At 34.2% G+C, this 25,644-nt stretch overlaps 2 protein-coding genes and 1 long non-coding RNA gene across 3 annotated transcripts in view; 2 read left to right on the forward strand and 1 right to left on the reverse strand.

The window, feature by feature from the left end:
• LOC111627456 (protein draper-like) overlaps positions 1-25,644 on the reverse strand; it is a 59,926-nt gene continuing 34,282 nt past the window's right edge. Inside the window, exons 17-25 of the mRNA XM_023371031.1 lie at positions 22,666-22,735; positions 19,547-19,681; positions 19,346-19,474; positions 19,123-19,251; positions 4,505-4,676; positions 4,400-4,425; positions 4,172-4,327; positions 1,370-1,474; positions 1-1,291 (exon numbers count right to left, since the gene is read on the reverse strand). Coding sequence (XP_023226799.1) covers positions 1,257-1,291; positions 1,370-1,474; positions 4,172-4,327; positions 4,400-4,425; positions 4,505-4,676; positions 19,123-19,251; positions 19,346-19,474; positions 19,547-19,681; positions 22,666-22,735 — 957 coding nt within the window. The 3' untranslated portion in view covers positions 1-1,256. The remainder of the gene's footprint in view (positions 1,292-1,369; positions 1,475-4,171; positions 4,328-4,399; positions 4,426-4,504; positions 4,677-19,122; positions 19,252-19,345; positions 19,475-19,546; positions 19,682-22,665; positions 22,736-25,644) is intronic.
• Positions 6,748-13,722, forward strand: LOC111627827. Its single transcript, XM_023371480.1, has 6 exons — positions 6,748-7,172; positions 9,333-10,020; positions 11,386-11,543; positions 11,615-11,683; positions 13,329-13,412; positions 13,491-13,722. Exons 1-6 carry the CDS (start codon positions 6,864-6,866, stop codon positions 13,545-13,547), a joined length of 1,365 nt encoding a protein of 454 aa, XP_023227248.1. The 5' UTR covers positions 6,748-6,863; the 3' UTR covers positions 13,548-13,722.
• Positions 20,008-22,373, forward strand: LOC111627835. Its single transcript, XR_002757066.1, has 4 exons — positions 20,008-20,717; positions 21,866-22,037; positions 22,117-22,142; positions 22,215-22,373. It is a non-coding gene; the product is annotated as an uncharacterized LOC111627835 (long non-coding RNA).

Consider the following 25,644-nt stretch of genomic DNA (forward strand, 5'->3'; position numbering starts at 1 on the left):
TTGACATAAGAATATTTACGTTTTTATTTTTCTTCAATAAAGAAATTCAATGACTAGTACAAAATGTAACTGAATTGTTGTATATTATAATATTTTACATCTTGACCCCAATGCTGTAACCATAAATTACAAAATCTTTGCTTTTGAGCAATAATAAATTCTAATTTACCACTGTAAAAAAGTAAGATCAACACCAATTAAACCGGTGCTAATTCCGGATCGACAGTATGAGGTGTCGATAACGCGACAATGGACGCAGACTTAAAAAGTGCAGTATGCATAATGCAATCGTACGACATACTTTTAAAATACTGAGCAATTGCAGTGTTGCTGCCCTGTCACGAGAAACATTTGAACATTTGTAGGTTCCACTCTACAAATGTTCAAATGTTTATCATGCTTCTTTGCCGTAACTCTCAAGTACTTTCAAACCTTTAGGCCCATCATAAAAACTTTGTAGACACTAGGACCAAAGCAGTGGCATAACTACTATTACACACAGTTAAGTGATGGTTAAGAGACCACAAATAAAGGGGACCAGACCACATCTTATAAATATATTTTTTGTGACTAGGAATGATTAATTTTAGAGTTTTATAGTTTATTTTTTCTGATTACACTTATCATATTGTTTTGAAAAAGTGCAGTGGTCTGATAGTAATTAATAACATGGCTGTATAATGGAATCTCTTATATGATATATGAAATGTCCATCAAATTTTTTTTGTTAAATAATATGCATCTTAAGATATAAATTTACAGCTAGTATTTATAATAATAATCATGGAAATCACGTAATTCCTATGCGACTTTTTTCCTTTTGACGTAAGCAAATTTAATATTAACTATCTCTATATTTTGTTTAAATTCCCATTTCACGAATGTGGAGGAGCTAGGTCCTAGGCAATGGAAGACTCGTTACCATATTTTGCTTAAGGGACTAATAAAATCTCTAGCTATGCCACTGGCCGAAAGGCTCAAAACTACTTTGTTGGAGATCTTACGGACATTTGCTGTAACTGCAAAATAGGAAAAAATAGACAGAGAATTGGATAAATTAATTTTCAGCTTTAAAAAAAAAAACTAATTCTAAATTACCGTAATTGGTCTTGTATTAGGAATTATTTTTATTAAGTCACTTTTCTTCGTTAAGTTTTGTAGATAATAACGGAATTGTTGACCTAATTTATCTAATACAAAAAATAATCCTACAACTCGGCACTAGAAAAATTCTTCCAGAGAAACGAGTTTCCTCATTAGCAAGTGGAATCTACACCTTCAATCTTTCTACCTTAATCAAATTAAATTTAAGTAAACAATAAGTCATTCTTATAATCAAAAGCATTTTAAAATTAAAAAGTGGACCAACCTGTATTTTCATCAATCCTTTCAGACAAATTCTGATACGTGTGGTGATCGTCTACGTTTTGATATAGATTTAAATTATATGGCAATATGTGTATATTTTTCTCACCTAAACAAAAAAAAAGTATACTACTATGAATTTTTTTTTAATTGATGGCCCGATGTATCTAGATCAACTTAAACTGGGAGTGTACAGTTGGTACACAAAACAGACTATTTTTAGAGCTGCATTAGAAACTCAATAACGGTGAATGGTATCATAAAAAGTAGTATGAAGATGATGAAATGTCTTAAGTCTATAAACAACTCCTCTATAGTTGTCTGTGATTTTTACGAACTTCAACCCCACCCAAAATTTCTCTCGGCTGATCTGGACTGAAACCTGGTTCCTCAGAGAGACATGTTAATGCCACTACTGTCTTGCCCATCCTGCTTCAATGACTGAATCAATAAATATTAATTCCAATAAAAAGAAAACATACTAAAGGACAATTACAATTATATAATCTTACTCTCATTCTAAGAGTTAATTAAATATAACCTTTATAGACTAATATTTAGGAATGGCAAAAAAGAATATTACATTCAAAATAAAAAAGAGGAAACAAGTTTTTCCTTCTGTCCTGTAGGTACTATGAATTTTCTTCTATTCTATATTGTTTCCATTGTGAACCTGACAAAACCCGTAAAGTAATGGGGGATGAACAGACACCAAAATATCCCAGTAGTTGGCCTCCAGAGCAGTCAACAAGTAGGCCAATGCCTTGGGCATCTGGCCGTCAACAAGTTACAATATAGAAGCGTGGACCAGATGTAATAGTATACATATTCAATCTGTCGAGACATTAATCATGATGCTAAATCAAGGAATCGGAGCCTTGGTGGTTGAAAAGTACATACTACAAATGGGACAATATTTCAATAGGTGAGAGAACATTTGACTTTTTCTTTAAAAAACTTATGGCATCTTTCCTTATAATATAATGCTCAAATATTGTTTTAAATTTAAACAATATTTGAGCACTATATTAATGTTCCTTAATCCCAATATCAAGGAACATTATTAAAAAATGCTGAATTTTTAATGTTTTTTCTTAATGAATTAACAATACATAAAGATTAACAGCTGCTGCTTTGAAAGTCTCAATACAGATGATATTAACATATTGCTGCTTTATGAAAAGTTATTATGGTGAAGTTTTTAACCTACTTAAACTGTTAAAAAATTTCAAAAACATGTCACTTTTTGTTTTGATTATGCACACTAACACTTAAAATCTTCAGATTTTTGAAAAGAAAACTTGAAAGCTCTAAGACATACTGTTTTATTGAGATATTAAAATAAAGCAATCTTTTAGGTATGTTTTTAGTTAGCAGTGATTATGGTCTCAACACCAGCATGTGACTATTCTTTTATATTATAATAAAACTAAAGCATTAATGTATTAAAAATTGTAGAACTATTTTAAATCTTTCAGTTAAGTGTACTTAATTTCTTTTTTCAAGTGATTAATTTAGATATAACCATAATGGTTAATTAGTAGCTCTGGAAGCAAAGATAAGATGGAGTTCTAGGTAGTATAACTGGCAATGCAACTGCATGGCAAGCAGCAGTTGTGGGTTAGAATCCTGCTCAGAGTTAATCTTTTCTTCCAGAATATTAAATTTAGTAATTTTTGTAAAAGATGATGGCTTAACTGCCTACCTCTAAGCTAAATTGCTTTGTTTCCAATCATTAAAACTAGCCATAATTTAGCTTGATAGAATTTTCAAATAATCTGCTAGATTTTTAACATATCAGGTTGGTTGTTGTTTATATATATTAAGTTTTAGCTATTTAACAAAAAAATTAATTAGCTGAATGGTCAAGGCAGTTAGGTCCTGGGTCCACCAGAATAGTAGGCTGACACCCTAATCTGGGCAAGCAACAGAGGAATTTTTTTGTCTTGGATACGTCGAGCCCATTTCTCAATGATTGACAACAGAAAAAAAAAACCTCTTAGTGTCCATAGTGTGTAAAGAGTTAAAATGATCCATGAATTATATCAAACTATTAATATATCTGAAATTAGCATTTGGAACATTTTGATATGTTTGGATTATCAGTACTCTGCATAGGTTTATACACAAAATTTTCCAAGGTTTGTATTTGATCATTACAATATTTCACTATCAGATGATCAATGAGGTAGGAAGGCAGTAATCATTGTTGTGCAGTCTGCATTAGTGTAACGTCATATTCTTTATTGATAAACACAGCTCATTCGCAAGCATGGCCTGTTATTTTGTTACTTTTTTTGAACGTCACTCTATGCCTATATTGTGCTTAAAAAGAAAGAATAGAACTCTACGTTTGAAACTATGTCACCGAATATCAAACAAATTATAAACTACCACAGCAATTTATTTCAAATTTTATACTTTCATTTTATTTTTTACAGGGGAGTGTAGTTCATTTGGTATATCTAATAAACATCTATGTTGCTACAGGAGGCAAGATACCCAAGAAGAGTAGGCCTTATCAGACCTGAAATCCTGCAGATATATCTAATGTCTGAAGATTTAAGGCTTTGACACCTTTCTTCTCAAAATAATAGATCAATCTATTACAATAGTAAATAGTAAATCAAATAGTAGATCAAAGAATTGTCTTGTCTTATCTGCTCCATGTTTTTATATTGTAACTTATTCACTTTCATTCTCTAAATTTTATTATGTATTTTAACTTATTTCCTAAATTTAATCATTTACAAATGTCTTAAATAACTTTTTTTTTATCAAAACAACAGTTTAAAAAGATACATACTTGTAGTCGATTCACGCCGCTCTTCCTCGTAACATTTTGCTTTCTCGATGTTGTTTGTCTTCTTTTCGGAAGTTTTATTCTCCCCCGTTTCGACAATGTTATTTGGCACATTATATTCTTGATTTCCATACAAAGGGTTATCAAAGTGGCTATTGTCTATTAGTGAATAATCAATTTTAATTAGAGAGTTAGCAAGTTGTAGTTATTAAACTAATTTTAAATACTTACTATCTATTGGAGGCTCGACGCTATAACTGAAAATAAAAACATTTCGATACTTGAGATTGTAACAGGAAATTTAAGTTTGTTTTATATTGAAATTTTGAAACTTACGCCGCATACGACAAATCTTTTTTCAATTTCCTGACTTTTCTTTTATAGTACAGAACTATAACAATTATGATAATTAATAACAGAACGGTGATGCAAATTCCAATAATAAATCCAATGTTTGTATTTGAAGTATGAGTTTGTATCACGGCTTGCGTTTCTGAATAAGTTTCAGCTGAAATGAAAATTAAGTATAAAAAGTAATTAAAATTCTTAAATGTTTTCATTATATTTAGTTTAAAAACTAATAATAAAGTAAGTGGAAAATTGGAGCAGCAAAAACTTTTTGTTAAGTATACAATGATACAGAATATTCTTAATGTGATTTCCAATGTGAGGAGGTCCACAAGTGCCAGCTTCAACTTTTTTAAGGAGGCAAAGGGATATACTCCCACTATCATAATTATTACTTAATCAAGCTCATATCAGGTAATTTACTGTACTACTGAATGAGGAAGAGGATAGAATTTTCCAACACTCTTTAAAGAATTAATTATTGAATTCCAGCTTCCAAACCCACTCGCCGTCAGAAAGACTGATCCAGTGGGAGCAAATGAGGCATTATCCTCACAGCAACTTGCCTGTCTCAACAAAATAATCAGGAGAATTTTTAAATATTAGTCTCATATTAAGAGTAAATCTGGTATTCCTATATCTAACTTTAGCAGGATTTGTGATTAGCAGGATGGCCAAGGTAGTAAAGGCATCTGTCTGCCACTCTGAGCAATCCAGATTTGAGTCAGATCAGAGATCTCAAGAATTATTTATGAGAAGTTAATCCCAAATATATTAGGTTCCATCCCTCGAGCCTGGCCAAATCCATAAAAAGCATGGAAACAGGCCCTCTTAGTACCATTGAAGCAGAAGGTGTAGTACAGTAAATACAAGGTGTTCAATAAGTCATGCAACCTGTGGGAATAAACATTTTGTTTCTCATTTATGAGCTTTAATTATTTTTTATTTTTAGTAATTGTTACTAAAATTTACATAGGTGAGCCATTAATAAAGCAGATTTTTATTAATTTACAGAATTGAAGTTAAAAAACTACTAATTTCTTAATTATAATGAATATATTTAAAAATACTAATTTAATGACAGCAGTATCATAAGANATATCAATTCAAGGAAGTAGAATAATAAAAAGAAAGTAACTGTTACCCGAAGGGAAATGTGCCATATGGAAAAAATCGATTGCACATTTTCTTCTCGGTTTTCTACTTTTAATAATAACAGAGTAAGCCTTTTTATCGCTATTTTCTTCCCCCGCAAATGTGGAAACGTTACGCTAAAAATAACCCAGAAGTCGTAACTGATTTTTCGTAACGTGGTTACGAAGAGCGTATAAAACATGGCTAAAGAATAACACGCGTATTCGAGGCTTTATATTTAATTTCCTCCCCCACCCCAGTTATAACTTCGTGGGGCCCAGGCGAACTCGAATGAGGGGGCACCAAGTACGTGTGGGTGTATCTGTCTGTGTTTGTGTTGACTTCTGATATTTTTTTCGTGGAATGTTTTCCTATAAAGGATTGATTTGGGGCCTCTTATCAATAGAGGCCCTAGGAAATTGCCCCCTTTTTTTGTCCACAGGATAACGCGTGTTACTTTCTCGCTTTCTTGTGTGCTTTCTGTTTATGTATCTGTTCGGGCCGTAATCTGTGACACGTAACGGGCCATCTCCCTCCACCGATTGATAAAAAATGCGAGGCCCGAAGCTGTAGACTCAACGCGAGGCCCTAAGCTGCAGCTTGTTTAGCTTACGTGCAAATCCGGCTCTGGTTTAAGGTGGTTTAGGGCCTCGTCTTACAGTTTATTCCTCATATTATTGCACTAGATAACGCGTGTAAAGAAATTATTCGGAGGCCTCAAAACAGATTAAAATCGCCCTTTATTTTCTGTTTTTTGGGTGTATTCGCGCGTTTTTAGACACACTTGCCCATTCCTATACATTTCTCAGGGCCAATTGTTATTCATAAAATATTTTCTGCCGGGGGGTTTATGCGTGAATCATGTGACTGACGCTAAGTTACTGGAGTGTAATTTATTTTCCACGTGTTATTTACACGCCTAATGGCGACAGAACAATACAAACAATAAGGTGTGCTAACCCCCCGCATATCAAGTGTTGGTAGCGAACGGAGGGGGGGGGGAACCAGCGAGCAAAGACACTAAATTATTATGCCTATAGAGGGAGTTACGCAACCTATCACGTGACCAGGGCATTATCGCGAAATCGAGCTCTGGTGTTTTCCAGGTGCTGTGTAAGAGGAAGTGCTGTGCCGTGCGCGAGGGGAAACCCGCACTCAGGTAACAAAAAAAAAAAAGGTGAAATATGCCCTCGTGTCCTCCTTTTATCGGAAGATGTTTCGTGTGGCCAACGTCCCTTCGATCAACGTAGAATCGGGGGTGGAGAAAAACAGCCCAGTTCTGTATAGGAGAAAGGTGAGGGCCACCGAAATTGTTTCCTCCGTCGTCACGGTTGTCAGGACTTTCGGGTTGTTTCCTTCGTGTTTAAATGAAGCGGAAAGAACGGAGCGTGAAGTGGAAGACGGGAGGGATGTCAGGTGTCATCGCATCTACCACGTTTTACTTTTCGTCTATTCCCTTTTTACCTGCGGCCTGTGTTTGACGTTTGCCATTTCGGGCCTGTTTTTTATAGTGTTGGGTAAGGTGAGTGCGATCTTTTCCAGTAAATCTCGGTTAAAATACGTTGTAAACGGGTTCCGAAAATCTCGTGCGTTTCCGGTGACGTTTAAACGTTATAAACGGGTAATTCGAAATTCGAAAGTTGCCGAGGTCGCGCGTTACGTTGAAAAGTAAACACGTGAAACTAGTGTCGACGGTTGTATTAATCTAGTGTTAGATGTTTCCGTTTAAAACAAATGTTACGCTAAGGTTAGGTGTGTTGTATCGTTACGCATAACACTGATATATACGCTAAACTCGCATACGCTTGGCGTAACCGAGTCTACACGGTAACTCTAAGGGAAGTTACGCGAAATGTAAGGTAATAGCGTAACAGTATGTATTCTTAGGAGGCATTTATCAGGTTACTTTACCTTATCGTAACGTAACAGATCTATGAACGAGTGTGTCGTAACACGAAATGGTCACACGTAAACAACAGGAAAGTGTATAAACTCCAGGCATTTTAGTGTTACGTAAGCTTTATTGTGCCATTTATTATGCAACTTAGAATATTTTCACGTAACCATTTCTCGAAAATGAAGGGGGAAAAAACCCCCTAAAATATTGTTACTTTCCTAGAAGCGTAACTTGAAAAATTTCTCTTAATTTAAAGGAAGAAATTCTACCTAAACCTGTTAATTGTAATGAACACGCAAGACTCGATTTTTAATTAAATTTTACTTATAAAATTGCAATCGAACCGCCAACCTCTCAATAACGGACACCGACAAACGGCGCCCATTTTTTTTTTAAACCAAGAACGTTCCTTTTCGGAATGCAAACGAAGTAACCTCCTAACAACGGCCGAATTTTTGCGTTCCCTTTCGGGTGTCCGTTGTTGAGAGGTTTTAGTGTATTAATGTCTGGTACAGTTGATCAATACACTCCTATAAAATACCGTAAAGTTTCTCTGTGTGTGTGTGTGTGTGTGTGTGTGTGTAATTTAGAAGGAAACACCAGCGAGTGTAATTCCTACAAATGATATTTCTTGGAAGAATTGACGCGTGTAACGGGCTTTGTTAGAGGTTGCTTTCACTTTTATTACTACATTATCCTTTGTAATAATTACCCTTGGAAACACTGGCCTACATAAAAGGCAATTTTTAATAATAGAGATTAAAATACAGAGAAGAATGTAAGTTTCCCCCCCCCCACTCCTCTTCTGTATAACAATTGTACAGTTCTTGGAAACACGGCAAAAATCAAGCAAGTTACTATGGAATTAATTCGTAATTTTAGAATACATTCGACAGTGGAGAAGAATGTAAATGGAAGGGTGGCCCAAAAGTCGGTTGACCAAATAACTGGACAATTTTTGAGGGTGCCGGGGCGTCGGATAATCGAAGAAACACGTAAAAAAAACTCGCATACATAAAAGAAAACTTCGAGGAAATAACGAAAGGGTCATCGACCTGCATGTAAAGACCAGGGGTCTTTCACTCTTTTCTGCATGCAAAATATCGCTTGATTCTTCTTCTAACGCCAAAGTTATTGATGTATTCCGCATGTAAGATAAATATATATCAATGGAGAACAGATGTCGCCATCAAGTTTCCGTTAACGCGGCTGATAAATCGAATTCTCTTCTGTCATTTCCTGTGTTTTCGTCACAAAAATAACCGGATAATAATTAAAGTTTCACCGCTCGATCGAAAGTCATAAATTAAATAATACAAGATTTTACCATAAAATCACCTCAAAATACCATTTAAAAAGTAAGGCCTTTCGGGTGCAGGGAGAGGACTGACAAAAAAAGGCCCTTTATAAGTGATTTTTCAACACCAGATTGCCATATAATTATTGGAAAAGTTAGAAATAAACTTTGTATAAAGTACGGTCGAACCTCTCAACAACGGCAACCCGTAAATGGCGGCCATATTTCTATAGTCGGGCACTTTATACGGTGTTTTCGACGCTATATTGCGATATAACAATTGAAAAACCTTAAATTACAATCAAACCTGTTAACAACGGCCACCTGTAAATGGCAACTACATTTTCACGAATTTTTATCTTTAAATGCGTATAAAATAATATCCAAACAGCGGCGGCTTTTTAAAAGATGTTTCCAGGAAATGGCCGTTGTTAACAGGTTCGACTTAATTATAATTTCCTTTATTAAAATGTACGAAATTTTTACAGAGTAATCCAGCCGACTACAACTTCACTGTATTCGACATCATACTACTATGGCAAGCGTCCTTTCTGTCCGTGCATTGCCTGTTCATCGGAAACAGGTTGAAAACCTATCTGAAGAGTTTGGACGCCTACTCGATCAGCCAGCGAAACGAGAACCTGAGCAAGGCGGAACTGACGGCCACCGTCATCGCTTTCGCCAATCAGCAGAGTACAAACTTCCGCACCTCTTACGGACGGACGGTCGAACTTGACGACTTGCATCCCCGGACGGATCACATATACAAAACGAGCAAGAAGTGGTGCATGCTATTATCCATCGTGTCCTGTGTTACAGTTTTGTGTGTCATCGTACAAAATATATGGTCCGAAATGGAGGACAAACAATACACCTCGCCCCTCGTTAGTGTCGCTCATTATATCTCTAAGACAGGTTCGTCTGTAACGTGGAAGACATTCCTATCCACCATAGTTAGTTGCCTTTCACTTCTATATAACGTTCTGCCCCACGCTTTATTCGTGGGTTGTGCCATACCCCTTATGGCGTTCATACAGAACTTCAACGACAGAGCCGAGCTCTCGGCTCAGAACACCCTTAACACGGACAAAGTGAGCGAAGTACATTACAAGTTGAGATACTTGATGAGACTACTCGACGACTGCTTTTCCAGTATTATCTTCACCACTATAGCGGGTGAGTGACCTTGCGTGCCTTACGTGATTAAAGGCCATTTTACTATTGTTTATTCTTAATGCCCTAATTAAAAAAAAATCGATGGTTCTGGTGTACGAATTACTCTGGATCCACTTACCATAGTGGACTAGTTTCATCATGATTTACTACCATTTTGTTTTCGTTTTTATTAAATGTAGGTCAACCTGTTTACGGGGCATTTAAAACACAAGATTTCACGTGAAAAATTCCGCTCTAGTCAGGTTATTTTGTGCAGTTGGCTGACAAAAGTTTTTTCCGTTTCCGCGTTAGACAGGTTTCGTTCCTGGATTTATTCTTCGTTTTACAGAGTCCGTTTTACACGGGTTTTACCTTAACAGAAATTGGTTTCTTTTTTATCAGTTCGAAAGGTTTTATATATTTAATTAAACATTGAAAGAAGGGATCTGTCAGATTCTTCACCAGAATGCCAAAAAAGGATCCATGGCGTAAAAACTTGAGCCGTATTCAGGTCGATGTACCATCTCTGTACCAAGATTTCACTTTTTTTAAAAGGTATTTTTATTATTCACTTCACTGTCACGAAAAACAGAGGAAGGTAACGTAAACTTGTTTAAAGAGCATAAATCCACAATGGCCGAGTGGTACCACTTGGATCGCGCCCCACCAACAAGGAGTTTTCAGGATTCCCTTCACATTTATAACACCTAAATAGGGGCCAGTTTTTTCTGTAGAAAGTCCTCCTGGGTTGCACCTCCCTCCTGGAAGATCACCCACGTGTTGTGCATTGCCTTATGGTGGTGTTTTTCGACCATTTTATAATAGTGGCACCCCCCGACTTGATTTAATTTTTTATCGCGGTACCCCTACTTCATCAATGCAATTTTTTTGTAGTTTTTTTTTGTAATACACGCGAGCGTTAAGGCACTGTATTTTAGTGACACCCTAGTGTGTTCATGGCACCCAGGTCGAAGACCCCTGCCTCGTGCCACCAATTCAGTGGGAGAGTACCTGATTTACTTTATCTAAATCGTGTTTTGCTTTCTCTCGGGCAGAAATCCTGTGTCATGCAGCAAGGGTGCCACGTCACTTAAAAGGATGATCCCGTTTCAGAGTATGGCACACGGGTGTGACGTGTCTAAAATGCAGATAAACCCGCATAACAGATTTATATCTATTTTTTACTTTCACTTTTTAACTTCGTCTCATTTGAATCCCTCGCTATAAATCTGTATTATCAACCCGCATTGAAAGTAATAATACGGGTTACACGCAAACCTCGTTCTTGCGTGTAACTTATGACTTGGCAACCGGGTGATTTAAAATAAACGTAAATGATGTAATTTCGACGTCATAGTATGTATTTCCTTCCCTCTTTTCTTACAGGGGACTTCTGCCAGGTCGTCTTCGGCACATTTTTGGAATTGATGGATTGTTCCGTGGAAGGTATGGATGCGAAGTGCAGTCGATACTTTGCAAGGCACATTATGCTAATACTGCGCTTATGTTTGACAGTAGGGATGTGTGTATCCCTACAGGAGAAGGTGTGCAGCCGATTTTCTTAGAATTTTCCCCCAAACAATGCATTCGTTAACACGTAACTTAATCATTTCAGATCCAGGGCCTGCTACCGACTATGGAGGAATATTCTTCTAAATCGTTACTCAATACCGAAAAATTAAAGGTAAATACAGTTAAATCTATATCAAACGGTGTTTTTCTCCCCCCTTTAAAAAAAAAAAAAAAAATCGGATCGTTCGTAAAATGGGCGAGGGCGATCTAAATCTCAAAAATATTCTAAACAGGCGGAGTAGTAAGGCACGCGAATTACAATTCATACCTTAAAGATAAAAACCAGGTTTATGTGTATAATTAATAATTTCAGGAAAATTGAAACTTATAATACAGGATTTCCAGTTTTTAATTACGTGAATATCGTACTTAAAATGTCACGTACGGGCCTGTAATTTTCATATTTTACGGTCGTTGTGTCCTTCGGCGAAGGGGGTGTTCTTTATTGATGTTGCTACAACAATATATCATTAATTACTGTATTCTACAGAAAGATATTTGCCGTGTGATCCTCTGTTTTGGTTGCTTAATCCATTTGTTTTTTTCCAAGATGACGTAAATTTACATCTACCCTTTGTCACGTTGGTATTGATGAATGGCGATTTGTCACGCTATCGAATTTTTTTCCTAGTTTCCTACGTTATTTAATAATTATCCTTTTCTTAAATAACTTAATTGACATAGACATAACACACGGATGATTACCTTATGCAGGTTTCACCTGTTATCAATACAATAACCTTTTATATAACGTTGCAGTACGTTGTATAAAGGTTATAATTGATTTCCTCCTCTTATATTATAATGTACAATTTTATGCAGTGTTTATATATATATGTAATTCCCAATAGAATACGTAAATACAGAGCATTGTGTGTTACAATGGCGGGGGTTTATAAATACAGTACACAAGTATCAAAATTCATTAAAGACGTGTTTCGTGACGTAGCACACGTGAATGTGACAAGAAAATTAATTTCCATCTTCCGATAAGAGTTGAGGCTTTTTAAATATTCAATAATTCTCTCTTTTTATTTCGTGGTGGGAATTACAATGTTATAGAATGCAGAACAAAATGGCGGTCGTGTAATACACTGTGTCATTTTTTTTTATGGTTTTTTTTTTCTTTAATGAAATTTTCAGAAGGAAGAATATGATTTGTTGTATTAAAAAAAGTACAGTATTAATTAAAAATTCATGAGAAGTTTCTGTTTAAAAATGGCAACTAACTAGATTATAAATTGTAGGTTATCTAGCGATTCGACTCTGGCAGCCATTTTTGAATTTAGAAAATAAATTCTTTTGACCCATTAACGGTATACTCGGAAGAAAAATTTAAATATTTTATTTTGAACTGATTATTTTTATTATTTATAGTAAACGGTTATGTAAGAATTTGCCCGAATGTGACCATACTAGCATGCCCCTTTACACAGAAACACCATAAATAAATTGACTTTCAGAGGTGCAGCGGGGCATACACGTATACATTTTTGATTAAAGGGAAGCATAAGCCTTCAGGAAAAAAAAACGCCCATAAAAATGGTTGCTGTTTATATTACTTGTGATATTGATTGTATAACATTAAAGTCAACCAATGGGCATGATCCGTTTCGTACGAAACCGGCAAGCAAACCAATGGCGTAGTGTTTCGTGCGAAACGGATTATGCCATTGGTTGGCTCGCTTAAACACTTGCTACTTGAGTACCCCATAATTAAATTTTTAATAATTGGGTTCTTTTTCTATATTTTTCAGCTTTTAACATTGATCCAGTCGCTGCCTTCCTGTGGAATTAGCGCTTCTTCGTTTTTTCTTATAACGCGCGGTTTTGCCGTAAAGGTAATGGTTTTTTTCCCTTTTCCCCTTAGGTTTTTAAGATTTAACAATTATTTTAACAATTAAAAAATAAACACTCAGATGGCGGCCGCTTGTTTGGCTTACGGAGTTTTGATATGGAAACTGTCCCAGCGTTAATTTGGGGTACGGAGGAAGATGGAGTTGTGTAATAAAGAACAAATGTGATAAATAAAACTTTTTAACACGAAATTAAAAGTATTTTGTATGTTAAAAATTAGTTACGAAGCTATACAGGCCGCCCCAAATGTCGGTTAACCGAGATGCATTATTTTTTTTTAAAGCTAAATTCTATGTCGGAATAGCATACACGCAGCTGTTTTTAACCGTTGTCGGAGAAAAATGCCGCGGTTAACCGACTTTTGCGACACTGAATAACATTCTGAAAAAACAAATGCGTTTACAATTACGGTTACAATATCGAAGGAGGGGTTTTATTACATCAAAACCGGTATTTCGGTGAATCTCTCAAGACTGGAGTACCGGTATTGAAACCTGTATTTGGATCCATAGTGCGGGGATTGGGTTGTTGGGTAATTTATCAAGGAGGGTGCCTTGATTTTACTTGTAAACAAGTAAAATCATCATTAGCATTCATAATGTTCTATAAAACCCACCCCTACCCTCAAAATTAAGATTTTTGCTATTTTGTAATAGTTATGATGATATAGTTTTTTAAATAAAATAACAGATGGCGCCACCTAATGTTACCTGGAAAGTTAAACAACTCGTTGCTGGATTTTTATATTAGCAAGCAAAATACTGAAAGACCAGTATCAGTATAGCACTGCCGGTATTTCAATTTTGGGAATTCGAGCTGAAAACCAGTGTAATAACCGATATTGCAATCCGTAGTCATACACCATGATGTCATTTTATAGTGTTATTCATGGTGAAATATTACACATAATCTTCATGTCATAGCCCGTACTCTGACAGCCAGATATGACACGAAGATTAGGTGTAGTCTGCAATAACGTACTGTACCGTACCGTCGATTGCATCCCATGACAGCTGTGAAACCTCCACAGTTGACACCTCCAATTTTGTTAAAATTCCACAGTAAGATAGATTAGGGCTTTGAACTAAGATATGCTTCATATTAAATATGAACATTGTGGTTTCCAAGCAGTGGAGAAGAGTGGAGGTTGCTTCACTCTTTTCCATGTGTGACACACAGATTATCAGCACAAAACCTTTCTCACTAATTTCTAGCCTTATTAACAAGAGTACAAACGTTTTCGGCCTTTTTAATAGGCTTTCCTTGTACCCGAGGAAGGCTTATTAAGAAGGCCGAAAACGTTTGTACTCTTGTTAATAAGGCTAGAAATTAGTGAGAAAGGTTTTGTGCTGATAATCTTAGAAATAGTTCTAGCTACATATGCATAGTAGTGACACACAGGATGACAAATATGCCTATCTTGTATTACTTTATTACCACATGAATAATTAATAGGTAAAGTCTTGATCTTTCTGATTTGCAGAGATATGCTGAAGTAAACATGTCCCCCTAGGCTGATCTGTACCAATTTTGAAGAGAAAATATCTCTAAATGGTTTGGAGTTTTTCTTTTTGGAACCATAACAAAGAGCATCTTTTCCTCTATCAGAATTTTGTTTCCAATCTTTGTCCTAGCCTCCCAAGGAAAAAGGATCACTTCAAAACTGTGACATTTGGTATATCAAATCATTACATTTTGCTAAATATTAGCATCATAGTGAACAAAACATTATAAATCAATACTAAGATATTTCTTGCACTGATCCATGGTAGCAAGAGGTGCATACAGACTATACAAAAGGGCAACACACATTGAATCATAGTTTGTGTAAAATTGGATCAGCATTCCTACAAGGTAACACTGGTTGCAACCAGGGCTAACTTAACTTGGCCTTGAAAGCAAGGAACATTCCTTGCTTTCAAGGCCAAGTTAGAATTTTCTGGTGTTTGTTGATAATGGAATTTGGGGCCCCCTTTTGGATTAGGTAAAGGACAACACAGACTGTCCCAAGTGCCCCAATGTATGGATGCCCCTAATAATGGCACCAATTTGGCAAATTTACAACCTTATTCGAAGGGGCTATCCTCAGCAACTTGTGATCTTATCTTTAATTAGTAGGTATTCAGATGTAGTTTTTCAAACTCTGCTATGAAATGCTCGAATGAAGAACAAACTTAAATTTACCCTTAACTGAGTAATGTGCTGATGGCATGTGACACTCAATTTCTGATTTATTTCCAATTTAAATTGTGCATAGCCTTTTCCCCATTATTAAACCCAAGAAACAAAAAAATGCACTAAAAACGTACAATGTCAAAAGAGGCTGATTCTTACATAACACAAATAGAAAACCAGAAAAACAAACTAAAGAAAAGCACACACAGTAAATACTACTTGAAGTCATCATTCTTCCATTTGGGAGGCTGAGACAAATATTGGAAACAAGACTTCTTACAGAAGAAAATATGCTCTTTTTAATGGTCCCTAAAAATAATGAGATGACCCATTCGGAAAGATTTGCCCTTCAAAAACAGTACAAGTCAGCTTTGGGATAGGTTCACTTAAGCATATCTCAAATGAAAAAAAAACAACCCTTCTTACCTTATATTTCTAAAGCCTACCTATCTGGGGTTGGTTTACCTGTTAATTATTCACATAACAGATTAACCAATGCAGGAAAGGCTTTAGAAGTAGTTGTAAGTTGTTAAAGTAACATGCCAGTTTTACATGACTGAAGACAATTTTTTGCTGTATATGCAGCTGTGATAACCTAGCATAACTTTTCCTTCACCAAATTTGAAAATGCACGCTAGGACAAATTTGATCATTTGTGTAACGTGCACGTGATTTGGAAATCATTCCACTCTTCTCTGAGGGCTGAGAATCGCAGAACAATATTTAATAGCATGAACAGAGATCTGCAAAATATCATACTGTGTGAGTTTAAACAAAATTGGAGGGAGTCAAACATGGAGGTTTGCACAGTTGACATGAAATGACCCATTGGATCTTTAAAAACACATGAAGTAAACCCATAGACATTGAGTTTTAAAATCACATACAAACCAAAGCAATGATAACACATCTTCAGTTACTCCAACACAGTATTTTAATGTAACAAAACTGTTTTTGATCGATTTATGGATCTTTCTCAGTTGCTGAATACACAGATTCAAAATGATTTAAAAATAAGAACATGTATTTATTTTGTTTACTAACAAAAAATTCAAACAACAATCCCAACAAAAAACCTTTGACAGCTTGTTATTTTAATATTTAGTTATTTCACCTTTGGCTTGTATAACAGCGTATGTATGATCATTGTATTAACAAGAACCTGGCAGTCATCAGGAGTGATTTTTAGTCCAAATTTGCTTGTTTTGCTTTAAACCATCCACATNTTGTTCTGAAAATTCACAATTAATTTTTTTAGTATTTTTCGTGTTCTGACAATTTTTTTAATTTGGTTAATTAATGATCCAAAGCAAAATAATTTAACAGATGGTGCCTAACATCTACCTCTAATACCAAATTTCTTAATATCTAATCATTATTAATAGCAAATTTATAGCCCGATTACTGCGATTGTTCAGTTGAATATCAAGGTATCATGCTTTGAAAAGTTTCATTTGATAAATATAATAATTTAAACTTCTCTCGGTACATTTAAATAAGTTTGTAGAAATGTAGCAAGAGAGAATTTTCAATAGAATAACTAGTAATGAAAATTGCAAGTGCAACTCTAAAATTGATTCTTCTCTTCTTCCTAATCCACTTTTATAGCTGTTTGAGCACTCAATCAAGCTGTTAGGTCAAGATGCAGTGATAGCTACATTAGATTTTCAAATTTTTGCAAAATTTGAAATGATAATAACTTTATTCTGAAACTATTTACTAATTGTTTTAATACCCAGGTAACTTGGAAAAAACACAACAAATGTGCTTTAAACATCTTTTTCACACAGATTTCAATAAATTCTGATCATTATTAATCCATTTGCACCAATTATGATCAGAACTGGAGTAAATCTTGACACATCTTTTCCTCCTTCAACATTATTAGTCTTTTTCCTGATTTAGCTGTGTTTTATGAGCAGATGTCCTCCCTGTCAGCAACTCTTTCTTTTAATCTTAATGTGGGACTGGCCAGAGTCACCAAGTTCTGGGGATTTACACAATAGCACAGATAGCACTCCATTCAGAGAAGACATGATTGTTATATGTTCCTCACCACTTAACTTCAGTGATATGACGAGAACTGTTGTGTTCAGAGAAGACTTACCTATCACTGTGTGTTTAAGGATATACAGGTGAACACCCCCCACTTATGACAAAACCTTTGTAAACAAATGTACTTTCTAGGTTAGATTCCAGAATAACTACATTTTGGTAGTGTTTGATCCTTCAATGTACAGTACTTAATAGAATACTCGCATTTACTCGCTCGCTACCGCGTTGTGAAGGTGAGAAACACATTGGTATTTGCCTTGTCTCATTTGTAATCGAATTGCATTTATTAATTGAAATAAGGGAACAGATAGCAGTCTGCCTTTTATAGAGAACTAGAATGTATTTACATTAATTCCCTGCAACAATTAGTTTTAAGCTGAATTGTGTAATAATTAAGACTATTAATACTTACAAACTAGACAGAGAATGAAGAATGATTAGATAGTATACCAGTAGCTTAGATTGGAGTCCTGATAACGAGGTAATATGGATGATTATCTCAGTATGGATGGTAGATGTTCAATCTGGTTGCATTGGAGTAATGGCTCGAAGTCACTATGCACACGTGGTCCACACTATCTGTGCCTTCCTATCTCTCTAGGCCTGAGTCTTGGCCACTTTTCACTCAGTCTCCCTCACTAGACCTCTTCTCTTGTCAGTGGCAACCCAAAAAGTGATTCTCCTTCACTCCCATTTTCCCAGGTCCCCCTTGGACAGGACCTTTTCTTTTTGTATATTGGCCAATCAGGACTCACGAACAGTAAGGCTCCTGTCATGTGACAGGAAAGGGTTGAAGACAGAAGGAAGAAGAATTACAGAAAAGAAAAAAGGAGTTTCTATTCTATACACAACTATGTTTTTGTATTTCGCAGACAACCACAGCTTAATAGCAGGTTTTTACACCTAATGCACTTAGTAATAGAACCACACTTCTTGCATCTGTGGAAACTAAACCAGGAATTATAAAACTATCCAATGTTAAATTTATGATTAGTGCCCAAAAATGCACTAAAATGTAATAATAAAAGTTTAAAAAATTGTAAACAATAGCAAAAAAACACCATTACTCCAAACCACTTCATGAGCAGTAATGGAATGTCAGAATTCATGTAAAAATGAAATATTCTGATACGCAATAGAAATAAATTTTTAATAAATAAATAATGTGGATTTATTTGTTACTGGCTAAAGACCAACTTCAACACCACCCCACGACCAGCAAGAGAATTTCAGAATCTGCATAAAATTTAAATTTTAGACATGAACTTTCAGATTTACAATCAATTTGACCATAAGTTGAGCTCCTGTAATAGTAGAGAATAGGTCATCATTGCTAAATCTAATTTTTGATAGCACTCAAATCCCTCTTTCCTCAATTAGTAAAATAATTAGAATCAGAATGTTATAAAGTATCAATGTTATAGAATTAACTGCCATATGGATTGTATAGACCATTTTAATTACCTTCTTCGCATTTTGCACCCATCCAGCCAGGAGAACAATGACACATTCCGTCAAAATGTCGACAAGATGCATTATTGTTACAAGAGCACCTGTATTGGCATTGTAAACCGTAGGTTCCATTTGGACATGCTGCAAAAACACAAAAATAAAATATTAAATCTATCAAATATTATCTGGTGTGTTTTCTAACAAATCTGTCTCTTATCTAGCAATTTATACTTACGAACTGAGCAGTCGTCATAAATCCACCCAGGCTGACATGTACAAGAACCAGTTACGTGATCGCATTCTGCCGAATTTTTACAATTACACTCATTCAAACAATCTTGTCCCCATTTGTCATTTGGACATCCTATGATAAAGGATTTAAATTAATCCTCAAACATCAGTAATAGTTATGTAAAAATATTAAAGTATCACTTACTTTCATTACAATTCCAACCAATGTAGCCAGGGAGACAGAATAGTGCTCCGGTAACCGGATCGCAACTTCCGTTGCCATTAGGATATTGAGGACATCTTACGGAACAGTTTATGCCATAATAACCATCTTGACATCCTAAAAATTTTCATAAAATTAAACTTTAATTAAAAAATCTGGCAGATTGATTGTTCTGAAAATTCACAATTAATTTTTTTAGTATTTTTCGTGTTCTGACAATTTTTTTTATTTGGTTAATTAATGATCCAAAGCAAAATATTAGATTATTAATTTAGATAACAGATGATGCCTAAATTAATAATCTAAATTAATAATTATAATTCTGAAATACTCAGCTAACAGATGGTGCCTAACATCTACCTCTAATACCAAATTTCTTAATATCTAATCATTATTAATAGCAAATTTATAGCCCCAATTAATTACAGCGATAGTTTTGTAATTACAATAATACAATATGTTACTGAAACGGAAGTAAGCTGTTACTTCAGTCTATAAGACTTATATACATGTTGGCTGAAGAGGGGCTTAAGAGCCCGAAACGTGTAAAATGTTCACACGTATCAACTAAACAAAGATGAGAAAACCCGCCAAGTGTCTTAATTTATAGCACTTTATTGTGTTAGAAGAATAAATACCTGATTTATCAAATGAATCAAAGAACCTTGAATTATATTTATGATGATGTTATTTCATTTCTGATGTACGATTTTGATCCATTATGATAGCATCACCACTATAAAAGGAGATATTAAATCCATAAAAGAATCTAAGTTAGATATATCCAATCCGATTGAACCTCATGCTGATATGTAATCTTTATTAATATTAAGATCATCATTTTTAATCAAAATGCTAGGAAATAAAATTATTCATTATACTATCTATAAATTGCACAGATAGTGAGTCAAAGTATTAATTGAATATCAAAAGCATGTAATTCTTGGCTAATTCATTCCATCTTACAAATATTAAAATAAATATCCATTATTTTAATTAAATTCAAATTACTTAAATTTTTCAGTATGTCCATATGGTTTCTATGGTGTAAATTGTGTTAATCAATGTGATTGTGGTAATGGAAGCTTTGTTTGCAATCCTGTTGTGGGTTGTATCTGCAGAAGAGGGTATTCAGGAGAAAACTGTGATATTGGTAAGATGTATTGAAATATATTTTTATTAATTTTTAATATATTTAGTATATGGATATGCACACTTAACAACAGGGATCTGTTAAGTAATTAGCATAGTGCACTTAAATAAACCTTATGTGGTGTAGTCTACTACTAATATAGTAGGATGCTGTAAGTTTGTGTATTGTGTTGCATGTTGTTACAGCAGCTATAAATTTGGCTTCATTTTAATCTTATGATACTGCTGTCATTAAATTAGTATTTTTAAATATATTCATTATAATTAAGAAATTAGTAGTTTTTTAACTTCAATTCTGTAAATTAATAAAAATCTGCTTTATTAATGGCTCACCTATGTAAATTTTAGTAACAATTACTAAAAATAAAAAATAATTAAAGCTCATAAATGAGAAACAAAATGTTTATTCCCACAGGTTGCATGACTTATTGAACACCTTGTATTTACTGTACTACACCTTCTGCTTCAATGGTACTAAGAGGGCCTGTTTCCATGCTTTTTATGGATTTGGCCAGGCTCGAGGGATGGAACCTAATATATTTGGGATTAACTTCTCATAAATAATTCTTGAGATCTCTGATCTGACTCAAATCTGGATTGCTCAGAGTGGCAGACAGATGCCTTTACTACCTTGGCCATCCTGCTAATCACAAATCCTGCTAAAGTTAGATATAGGAATACCAGATTTACTCTTAATATGAGACTAATATTTAAAAATTCTCCTGATTATTTTGTTGAGACAGGCAAGTTGCTGTGAGGATAATGCCTCATTTGCTCCCACTGGATCAGTCTTTCTGACGGCGAGTGGGTTTGGAAGCTGGAATTCAATAATTAATTCTTTAAAGAGTGTTGGAAAATTCTATCCTCTTCCTCATTCAGTAGTACAGTAAATTACCTGATATGAGCTTGATTAAGTAATAATTATGATAGTGGGAGTATATCCCTTTGCCTCCTTAAAAAAGTTGAAGCTGGCACTTGTGGACCTCCTCACATTGGAAATCACATTAAGAATATTCTGTATCATTGTATACTTAACAAAAAGTTTTTGCTGCTCCAATTTTCCACTTACTTTATTATTAGTTTTTAAACTAAATATAATGAAAACATTTAAGAATTTTAATTACTTTTTATACTTAATTTTCATTTCAGCTGAAACTTATTCAGAAACGCAAGCCGTGATACAAACTCATACTTCAAATACAAACATTGGATTTATTATTGGAATTTGCATCACTGTTCTGTTATTAATTATCATAATTGTTATAGTTCTGTACTATAAAAGAAAAGTCAGGAAATTGAAAAAAGATTTGTCGTATGCGGCGTAAGTTTCAAAATTTCAATATAAAACAAACTTAAATTTCCTGTTACAATCTCAAGTATCGAAATGTTTTTATTTTCAGTTATAGCGTCGAGCCTCCAATAGATAGTAAGTATTTAAAATTAGTTTAATAACTACAACTTGCTAACTCTCTAATTAAAATTGATTATTCACTAATAGACAATAGCCACTTTGATAACCCTTTGTATGGAAATCAAGAATATAATGTGCCAAATAACATTGTCGAAACGGGGGAGAATAAAACTTCCGAAAAGAAGACAAACAACATCGAGAAAGCAAAATGTTACGAGGAAGAGCGGCGTGAATCGACTACAAGTATGTATCTTTTTAAACTGTTGTTTTGATAAAAAAAAAGTTATTTAAGACATTTGTAAATGATTAAATTTAGGAAATAAGTTAAAATACATAATAAAATTTAGAGAATGAAAGTGAATAAGTTACAATATAAAAACATGGAGCAGATAAGACAAGACAATTCTTTGATCTACTATTTGATTTACTATTTACTATTGTAATAGATTGATCTATTATTTTGAGAAGAAAGGTGTCAAAGCCTTAAATCTTCAGACATTAGATATATCTGCAGGATTTCAGGTCTGATAAGGCCTACTCTTCTTGGGTATCTTGCCTCCTGTAGCAACATAGATGTTTATTAGATATACCAAATGAACTACACTCCCCTGTAAAAAATAAAATGAAAGTATAAAATTTGAAATAAATTGCTGTGGTAGTTTATAATTTGTTTGATATTCGGTGACATAGTTTCAAACGTAGAGTTCTATTCTTTCTTTTTAAGCACAATATAGGCATAGAGTGACGTTCAAAAAAAGTAACAAAATAACAGGCCATGCTTGCGAATGAGCTGTGTTTATCAATAAAGAATATGACGTTACACTAATGCAGACTGCACAACAATGATTACTGCCTTCCTACCTCATTGATCATCTGATAGTGAAATATTGTAATGATCAAATACAAACCTTGGAAAATTTTGTGTATAAACCTATGCAGAGTACTGATAATCCAAACATATCAAAATGTTCCAAATGCTAATTTCAGATATATTAATAGTTTGATATAATTCATGGATCATTTTAACTCTTTACACACTATGGACACTAAGAGGTTTTTTTTTTCTGTTGTCAATCATTGAGAAATGGGCTCGACGTATCCAAGACAAAAAAATTCCACTGTTGCTTGCCCAGATTAGGGTGTCAGCCTACTATTCTGGTGGACCCAGGACCTAACTGCCTTGACCATTCAGCTAATTAATTTTTTTGTTAAATAGCTAAAACTTAATATATATAAACAACAACCAACCTGATATGTTAAAAATCTAGCAGATTATTTGAAAATTCTATCAAGCTAAATTATGGCTAGTTTTAATGATTGGAAACAAAGCAATTTAGCTTAGAGGTAGGCAGTTAAGCCATCATCTTTTACAAAAATTACTAAATTTAATATTCTGGAAGAAAAGATTAACTCTGAGCAGGACTCTAACCCACAACTGCTGCTTGCCATGCAGTTGCATTGCCAGTTATACTACCTAGAACTCCATCTTATCTTTGCTTCCAGAGCTACTAATTAACCATTATGGTTATATCTAAATTAATCACTTGAAAAAAGAAATTAAGTACACTTAACTGAAAGATTTAAAATAGTTCTACAATTTTTAATACATTAATGCTTTAGTTTTATTATAATATAAAAGAATAGTCACATGCTGGTGTTGAGACCATAACTGCTAACTAAAAACATATCTAAAAGACTGCTTTATTTTAATATCTCAATAAAACAGTATGTCTTAGAGCTTTCAAGTTTTCTTTTCAAAAATCTGAAGATTTTAAGTGTTAGTGTGCATAATCAAAACAAAAAGTGACATGTTTTTGAAATTTTTTAACAGTTTAAGTAGGTTAAAAACTTCACCATAATAACTTTTCATAAAGCAGCAATATGTTAATATCATCTGTATTGAGACTTTCAAAGCAGCAGCTGTTAATCTTAATGAATTAACAATACATAAAGAAAAAACATTAAAAATTCAGCATTTTTTAATAATGTTCCTTGATATTGGGATTAAGGAACATTAATATAGTGCTCAAATATTATTTAAATTTAAAACAATATTTGAGCATTATATTATAAGGAAAGATGCCATAAGTTTTTTAAAGAAAAAGTCAAATGTTCTCTCACCTATTGAAATATTGTCCCATTTGTAGTATGTACTTTTCAACCACCAAGGCTCCGATTCCTTGATTTAGCATCATGATTAATGTCTCGACAGATTGAATATGTATACTATTACATCTGGTCCACGCTTCTATATTGTAACTTGTTGACGGCCAGATGCCCAAGGCATTGGCCTACTTGTTGACTGCTCTGGAGGCCAACTACTGGGATATTTTGGTGTCTGTTCATCCCCCANGAAACTGATTATTTGAGTTCTGAGTATAACTAAGGTTCCAGTTTATCCAAGATAAAGCAGCAAGTGTAACATACTACGGTACTTTACTATGATTCATAAAACCATTGCTGTAAATGTACCAAGCACATAAATGCATAGTACTGTACTTTAAACCTCAACTGTACTGCACAAGAGATTGACGAGATAGTGACTGTTGGAATCTGGGCCTAAGCCACTCACCTAGTCCCAACTGCACACATCCTGTATGTTCAGCTATTGTCAGTGTGTTGCTACATCTTTAATTAATAAAACTTACAAGACTTCATTTTGAATATCACAAAGAGACGGAAAAGGAAGTGTGTTGTGGTATCCTTTTAATCCGAAATGGCTGTGGCCGTCTGTTTTATCCAAGCTTTCATTTATCCGAGGGTAGCGTCAGTCCTTATTAGCTCGGATAATCAGGGTTCTACTGTAAATCATTTGAGTATTTTAGGATAGTTCTGAAGGTTAAGATTACATTGAAACTAAACCTGAACTCCAAATATACATAAATCTAAATCCAGGAATAAGTAATAACTATATTAACCTCACAATTTAGGTCTGTAACTTCTATTTTTGGAAATCCAGAAGTGAATAATTTAAAGATTTACACTTAAATCTTTGAATTTTATTTTTATGTTGGAAAATCTAGAAAAATAGTCAGAGCTACAGAGAGCACTGGAGAAAGTACAAAGGGAGAAGAAACGCAGACCAGACTCCCTTCATAATGAAAAAGTTAATAAATTATTTTTCCTATTTCTAGCATTTTTAACTGTGGAATTAACTACAGAGTTAATAGTTTATACATTTTTAATAATCAAATATGAAAGTATTAAAATTTGTAGCGATTTATATTACATTTTACATTGAGAATCCCCTTTATGTTGGATCTAGTTATGCTACTGGTTGAACATAATCACAGATCTTAGGGATAAGACCTTGTGAGTCATCTATACCTTCTGATGGGATGCCCTTGGATTATTACATTTCTGTTTTTCTCTCTTAAACTTATCTAATCTCATGCACATAATTTTCTACGCTTAATTAAAATTCCAGCTTGGTCCTCAGGGATATAGCATCAGCTTCTCCAGCCCTGATTACTGATCTAAATTGTAAAAATTGACACAGTCTTTGTTTATTTCTGAA

The sequence above is a fragment of the Centruroides sculpturatus genome, unplaced genomic scaffold (genome assembly GCF_000671375.1).
Source record: "Centruroides sculpturatus isolate CEXI.00-Female unplaced genomic scaffold, Cexi_2.0 scaffold1, whole genome shotgun sequence".
Lineage (NCBI taxonomy): Eukaryota > Metazoa > Arthropoda > Arachnida > Scorpiones > Buthidae > Centruroides > Centruroides sculpturatus.